This window comes from Macaca nemestrina, chromosome 9 (genome assembly GCF_043159975.1).
Source record: "Macaca nemestrina isolate mMacNem1 chromosome 9, mMacNem.hap1, whole genome shotgun sequence".
NCBI classification, from domain to species: Eukaryota; Metazoa; Chordata; class Mammalia; order Primates; family Cercopithecidae; genus Macaca; species Macaca nemestrina.
The window spans coordinates 31,214,495-31,222,194 of record NC_092133.1 but is presented as its reverse complement, the minus strand read 5'-3'; the positions used below and the strand labels follow the sequence as shown (position 1 = coordinate 31,222,194).

Sequence of the window (7,700 nt, the reverse complement as noted above, 5' to 3'; positions counted from 1 at the left end):
GTGGTCTCCCTAGATTAAACAGCCAGAGACACAGGTTGATGGTCATGTTGCATGCCTGGATCTGTAGTCCCTTTGAAGGAGTTCGCAGTGCATACTGAGGTGTATAGTCTTCTTGAGTACTTGTCTGTAGTTCGGTTTGGATTGGTCGTAATTCATGGATGTTTGGATTTTGCAGATCAGTCCTGCCACTCCCCACAACGTTCCCTTAGACAATATAAGGTTCTCATGCTTTTATTTGGGTCTATAAGACTAATAAACATCTCCTAGCACCTCACACTCTAACGAAAAGGAAATGTTAACACACGTACGCGACAGGACATATTCCTACAACATAGGAAAACAATTTAAATTGCATACAATTAGCTTTAAGGAAAAAACCTGTACATTGTTGTTGCTTTTTGGGTTTTCTTTTTTTCTGCATAGGTGTAAACTTTATAACAGGCTAACATTGATCCGAGGATTGGCAATTGGAACTACTGGTATAGGTAATCTTTTGGTCATTAAAACATCATCTAAGGGTTTCAGGAACTGCTCTAGTATCTCTTTAATTTTCATGAGGAGCTAGAATTGGCATTGACGGTTGAGAAAGTGGAGGTGAAGAGAGGTTATGTGTCACTGCTTTCAAATGAGCCCGGTGCATTTTTTTTCTTTGGATTATGTTCTTCCCCAGCCCCCTTCAAATTGCAGGAACCTTTTTGTCAATAGCCCTAGAAAATATTAGATTTATTATAATCTATTAATATTAACGCCCCATGGATTAATGAATCAATCCATTGTCAGATTTATGTTTAAATCCTAGTTAGCAGCGCGTCAGCAAAACAGTAACAAATCCTTTGTTGGCGCACTTCTTGGTGCTTTCGTGGGACCCTAGCACCTCAGAGGGTGCTCAGCATCTCTAAACTTGGGTTCCTCCTAACACTAGGGGGAGACCAAGAGCCTTGGGACACTCCCAACACGGGGGGAGGAGGGGCCTATTGTCAAGTCACGCCGTCTCTGCCTGTGACTAGCACAGACACTAGCCAATGGGTGCTTGGATAGGGCGCGCCGGCGCCCCGCCTTCCTGAGCGCCCCGCCGCCCCGAGGCACCCTCTGGCAGACTCCGCAGCGGCGACAGCCTGGGCGGACAGTGCGCCGTGCGCAGGCGCGGAGCTGGACCTCGCTGCAGCCCCCATCGCCTCGGGGAGTCTCACCCACCGAGTCCGCCCGCTGGCCCGTCAGTGCTCTCCCCCTCGTTTGCCCTCTCCAGTTCTCCCAGGGCCTGCCCTACGCGCCCCGATGGCGGAGCTGCGGCCTAGCGGCGCCCCCGGCCCCACCGCACCCCCGGCCCCTGGCCCGACTGCCCCTCCAGCCTTCGCTTCGCTCTTTCCCCCGGGACTGCACGCCATCTACGGAGAGTGCCGCCGCCTTTACCCTGACCAGCCGAACCCGCTCCAGGTTACCGCTATCGTCAAGTACTGGTATGCTCTGGGCCGCGGGGAGACGGACAGGCGCGGGCTGGGAAGGGTTAAAGCGCCGAGGGCGAAGTAATTTGTGGGAGGCTGGGAGGAGGGGTAGAGAACGGTTAAAGCACTTGGAAGGAGGGCTTCCTGCTGCGAGGGAAGGAGTTAAGGCTCAAGTTGGGAATGGGGACAAAGGGGTTAACGGAGCCTGTGGGTAGTGAAGGGTTAACCGGGTTTAGGAGAATAGAGTGAGGACTAGGGGTGTGTGTAGGAGCAGAGAGGGGAACGGCATGAGCGAGGGAACTGTAAACGTGGTGAAAAGAGGGGGCGCCTGTAGGGGGTCATTAGTGGGCGAGGGGAAGCCAAGCGGGGGCGGCAGAAGTGGGATGGGAGAGGCGAGGCGGAGCCTGGGGAGCATTTGAGAGGGTTTTGGAGGAGCGAGGCCGGAGAAGCTCAGAGGGCAAGAGACTGCATAGGATGGCGGGCGGGGGGCGGTTCGGGGGGCCCGGGGCTCTCCTGTTGGAGGTAGGAGGGCCAAAGATGAGGGCCTGGTGCTTGTGGAGAGATGAGGAGGAGGTCTCCTTTTGATACCTTCCCGATGAGCTCAGACGTCGTATCAGGGTAAAGCTTTTGCTTTTGAAGTTTGACGGAGCAGCTCTTCCTGATAAACTTCTTGCTTACTCTGCACTGTTCTCTTTCTCCGTGCAGAGCTTCCTCCTAGCTCTGCAGCGGCTTTGCTTTAGGACATTAGGTAGAGAGAACCATGGTTTGGTTTAGGATTGAAAGGGACCACAGCTTCCCACCTCCATTTGGAAATAAATGATGGAGACCCTGGGACTCCAGCAGGGAGGAATTGTGCAGTGGGACATAAAGAGGAGCTTCTTGACCATGGCCTGCAGTTTCTCCGGGGAGCTGAGAGTAACCCTCAAGTAGCTTTAGGGTAGGAATGGTCTTTTCTAATTTCCCATTCCTGTTTGTAACCTGTTTCTTCCTGCAGCATTTGGGCAAAACAGATGTTCTGGGGACTCTGGAAAAGAACCTGTCCTCATGGTCTTGCTGGACCAAAAACAGATACTGGTTGAAACTGTCCAGGACTACATTCATGCAGGCATTGTGTTAGATGATCTTCAGTGAGTCCTGAAAGATGTTCGGCAGCTGCTTGGGGTGTAGCCAAAGGGTAGACCTGAAGGGGCAAGTGGACATCTTTGCTGGTTACCTCTCCTTTTAGAACTGAGTCTCCCTCTTGGTGAAAACCTGTTACTTCCCCTGGACATGGATTTCAGTAGGCTGTGCAGGGCTGAGGCCAGCTGCCTGCGTCAACGGGAGGATGCCAAGAGGCCAACAGCGTGGAGGGCCTGGGGACCAGCCACCTGCTGTCTAGGAAGGGTTGTAGGGAACAGCCTCCTCTGTTGGAGTAGCCAGGAGGAGGTAGAACTGGTGTCACAGTCCTCTCTGGCTGGCAAACAGTTCTCTGGTTGAGAGGAGTTGTTGAAGAGTGCTTCTGAGTGGAAAGCAGCTCTTGCTAGCTTAATGACCCATTCTCATTGTGCCTTTATATTTAACTATTTGTTGTGATGAACTTGTTGTCATGTGTCATGAGAAAGGTAGGCCTGGGCTGGGCACGGTGGCTCATGCCTATATTCCCACCACTTTGGGAGGCCTTGAGGATCCTTTGAGGCCAGGAGTTCGAGAGCAGTTTAGGCAACATAGCCAGACCTTGTCTCTGTTATTTGAAAAACAAAAAAGGAAGTGGGCCTGGCTCTGCCATGCTGTTTGTTCAGGCCTCATTTGAGTGTGAGGAGAAATCCCTACACAGATTCAGGCAACTATTTTTATGTCACACAAGTAGCCATAAAGGATAGAATTGCATGTTAAAGGTATGATAGTGTTTGCAAAGGACTAAGGGCAATTTTTTTTTCCCTTCCTGCTGCAAGCTTGTTAACAGCCGTATCTTCAGAGATGGGCCAACATGTGATAATGAAGAAAAGGGATTGTACAGCACTTTGTGAAAGCCTTGCCTAGATGCAGAAAAATATAAAGAGAAACAGCACAGTGACTGGTACTTTCTCTTTTTTTTTGAGACAGAGTTTTGTTCTGTCACCCAGGCTGGAATGCAGTAGCATGATCTTGGCTCACTGCAACCTCTGTCTCCTGGTTTCAAGCGATTCTCATGCCTCAGACTCCCAAGTAGCTGGTATTACAGGCGCACACCACCATGCCCAGCTAATTTTTGTATTTTTAGTACAGGCAGGGTTTCACCATATTGGCCAGGCTGGTCTCAAACTCCTGACCTTGAGTGATCCACCCACCTCGGCCTCCCAAAGTGCTGGGATTACAGGCATGAGTCAGTGCGCCCAGCCATCAGTGACTGGTACTTTCTAAGATGCGGAGGGGTTTGCAAAAATAAGATCCTGAAATTCATTTATATTCCTCACATTTGGGATCCCACGAGGTTTCTAGCAGGATGACTGACCCAGACTGTCTGGGTCTGTCTGTGGCCCAGGGTAGCTTGGGATTCATTTTGCAATAGCAGGGTGGCTCTGTGGCTAGTGATCCCTGAGTAGTGGGGACTACTAACTGAAAGCTTTCTAACTGAAAGCTGAGACTTTGGTGAGCAAGGATCAAAGCAGAGAGTCAGAACCTGTACTCATGGCCCACTTCAGTCCTGCAACTGCCCTGCCGAGAGAAGTTGGGTGTTGAAGGAATTAAGTTGAGGGATGCCCTGGGACCTTGGATAACAGCATTTGCTAAGTGTAAAATATGATTTTTTCCCACATACTCATCTGGCCTCTGGGTAGTAGAACAGAATACTCTGCTTGGGGACAGGGTTAATTTTGTCTGACTCTTGGTAGTTCCTTGCAGTTGTAGTTTTAAGGTTAAGCTTCTCTCCTTGATGTGACACCTTGTGGGAGACCTGGTGAGAAAGGGCTTCAGGGATGCTGCAGATGGAGCAGAGAATGGTGAACGCAGTTTTGCAGCTCGGTGCAGGATGGACCTAGGCTGTAGCAGGACAGGTTTAGAAATTTACAGCAGGAAGCTGGAGCAGGTTTGGGGCCTGTAGTGGCTCCCATCTGCTCTGGAGTTCTGTAGCTCTAATGGGGTCTTTCCAGGGATCTCTACTCTTTTCTTTCTTCCTTTGCCCCACAAACTTTTCTAAATCCAACCGGTCGTAGTAGTCAAATGATTTGTTGAAATCAGAGTTAAGGCAGACATGGAGAGTTGTCCATCTTCCTCAGTTGAGATGCTAAGCTATTTGTAGCAACTTTCTTAGAAGTTCTATAAATAACTTAGCATTTCCTAGCAGAGAATAGGGATTTCTACAAAGGCAAATAATATCCTGGTAAAAGAGGATGAAACAAGACCTACTGGTTTTAAATAGTGTTTAAATTGCCTGGTGTTGGCAACATTGACTGGGATCACTTGTAACGTGTCTTTTATTTGGTTGTTAGCTTTCCGCCAGCGTGCTATCCTGGTTGAAAAGTGTACTCCATTGATGTCCCAGGGGCAGGTGAAGCTTTTGCAGTCTATGGAGTGGTCAGATGTTTGTGGCAGCTCAAGTGCCGTGTTTGTGGGCTAAATGCAGACTTCCTTCCACTGGTTTCTATTTGGTCTATTTCTCTAGCTACCAAAATTTCTTATCCATTCTAAAGGATAACAGGATTTTTTTTTTTTTTTTTTTTTTGACGCAGTCTCTCTCTGTCACCCAGGCTGGAGTGCAGTGGCGTGATCTCGGCTCCCTGAAACCTCTGCCTCTGGTGTTCAAGCGATTCTCCTGCCTCAGCCTCCCAAATAGCTGGGATTACAGGCACCTGCCACCACGCCCGGCTAATTTTTTGTATCTTTAGTAGAGATGGGGTTTCACCATATTGGCCAGGCTGGTCTCAAACTGGTATCAAACTCCTGACCTCAAGTGATCCACCCACTTCGGCCTCCCAAAGTGCAGAGATTACACGTGTGAGCCACCATGCCCAGCCAAAACAGGATTTTTTTTTTTAAAGCACTAATTACTAAAGGGAACTCTTATTGTATTATATTCTCGGAGTGAGACAATAACTGAATCTCTTCTGCAGCTCCTTCTCAGTTGAATGGTGGGGGAAATTTAATGTGGTCCTGAGAGGCCCCAAATCATTTACCGTCCCAGCTCTACCTTTGAGGTGGCAGTCTCTCCTGGGATCACTTTCTGGGTGCAGATGCTCACAGGGCGCAGTTTGACTCCTGCTGCAGTTCTCTGTGCAGAACTGAGTTAAGCCTAAGTTTGGCCTTTGTCACTTGCAGTGATAAGAGACCAGCTTTGGTCTGTGTGGTGCAGGCTGGTGTCTGCACGGACTAGAGGCTTCGGGTTTGTTTAGAACAAACTGTAATTAACAAGGGCACAATATAGTCTTTCAGGAATTAGCTGTCTAAGAGGCTGGAGTGGAGCAGAGCCTCTGCTTCCAGGAACAATGCCCATTGGGGATGCTCAGGATGGTCTTTCAACAGAGGCCAATTGATTGACTGATACACCTCTTGCCTTGAAGCTTGCATGTATACAAGCACCACAGAAGAGAGATAATCCCTGCCAGTCTCACTTGGGATCAGTAATTTGAAACAGGAGAAAGCAAAATGGGCAACCACCCAGTCTGTTTTATGTCTAAAAGAGGTCTAGTCTTTCAGGGGTAGGAGAAGGGAGCTTCTTATGCTTGCAGAGTTGGGCAGCCTTAGCTGTCCATCTCTTGGTCTCATCCTGAAGAGATGTGGCCTCTCTTTAGTTACCTTTCACACAGGTTCCTCCAGGATGGGGCCTTTAGGTTTACAAAGTAGAGCGCGTTAGCTTGACATTGTCTGATTTCCAGACTCACACTGACACCCCTGTGTTTTGTTTTTTGCAGGTTGGGTGGCCCAGACCCCTTGGACTATGTTAGCATGTACAGGAATGTGGGGAGCCCTTCTGCTAACATCCCTGAGCACTGGCACTACATCAGCTTCGGCCTGAGTGATCTCTATGGCGACAACAGAGTCCATGAGTGAGTGTGTGCCACCTGTTCTTTATCCAGAGCCTTATTCCTGAGGTTTTCCTGAGCAGGGGTGACAATGTCATAGTGCTGTGAGCTTGGTACTTGTCAGTGGAACCTCTGCATTTCTGCCCTCTGACTATGTCTCCTCATGCCAAGGTGGTCATTGTTAACACCTGATTCCTGCTTACCTGGTTCAGGAAAGTCTTGATGAGCAGGAGTTCCCAAATCAGGTGTTTCTAAGCTTGCCCTGGAGTTTGGGCTTATAGGACGGGAAGGGTAGCATGGTTATGACTCAGAACTTGGGCAGATGCTTCTGTGTCTACTTCCTTTTATTCCCCTATCTTATTATGAAACATTGTAAACATAAAGCAAAGTTGAAAGGATTTTATAGTGAACACTCATATACCCACAACCCAGATTCTACTGTTGATTTTATACTTGCTTTATCACAAATCTGTCCCTCTCTCATCCCTTTATCTATCTTACCTACTTCCTTTTAACCTGTATTTATTTTTTTTATCCTAGTCTGCTTCCATTTGTTGCCCTGTATGCTTTTTTTTTTTTTTTTTTTTTTTTTTGGAGATAATTCTCACTCTGTCATCCAGGCTGGAGTGCAGTGGTATGATCGTGGCTCACTGCAGCCTTGACCTTCCTAGGCTCGGGTAATCCTCCAACCTCAGCCTCCCGAGTAGCTGGGATGACAGGCAAGTACCACCATGTCCAGCTACTTTTAGTAATTTTTTTGTAGAGACAGGGTTTCACCATGTTGCCCAGACTGGTCTCAAGCTCCTGGGCTCAAGCAGTTCTTCCACTTCGGCCTCCCAAAGTATCGGAATTATGGGTGTGAGCCACTGTGCCCAACTCAGAGTTCATACTCTTAATGAATGTATTCTCTTGCCTTTTGAGCAGTTATATCATGTACCCCAATAAGCTACCATCTATATTTAAAAAAATTTTTTTTTTGGCTGGGCACAGTGGCTCATGCCTATAATCCCAGCACTTTGGGAGACTGAGGCAGGTGGCTCACTTGAGATCAAGAGTTCGAGACCAGCCTGGCCAACATGGTGAAACCCCATCTCTATTAAACATACAAAAAATTAGCCAGGCATGGTGGTATGTGTCTGTAATCCCAACTACCCCGGGGGCTGAGGCACAAGAATCACTTGAACCTGGGAGGCAGAGGTTGCAGTGAGCTGGGATTGTGCCACTGCACTCCAGCCTGGGCAACAGAGTGAAACTGTGTCTTAAAAAAATAATAATAAGGCTG

The 7,700-nt window shown here is 48.5% G+C and overlaps 1 protein-coding gene across 5 annotated transcripts in view; it reads left to right on the top strand.

Moving 5' to 3' along the window:
* The first annotated feature begins 1,072 nt into the window (after positions 1–1,072).
* The window catches only part of LOC105478344 (SUFU negative regulator of hedgehog signaling), a 133,386-nt gene continuing 126,758 nt past the window's right edge, over positions 1,073–7,700 (top strand). For 2 of the 5 annotated variants that reach the window (XM_011735510.2, XM_011735511.2), the window contains exons 1-2: positions 1,076–1,457; positions 6,308–6,442. In XM_011735510.2, the coding sequence (XP_011733812.1) occupies positions 1,276–1,457; positions 6,308–6,442 (317 nt within the window). In that variant the 5' untranslated portion in view covers positions 1,076–1,275. Of the gene's footprint in view, positions 1,458–6,307; positions 6,443–7,700 lie in introns of all 5 variants that reach the window. The other 3 variants (XM_024791839.2, XM_011735512.2, XM_011735509.2) reach the window with 3 other exon arrangements.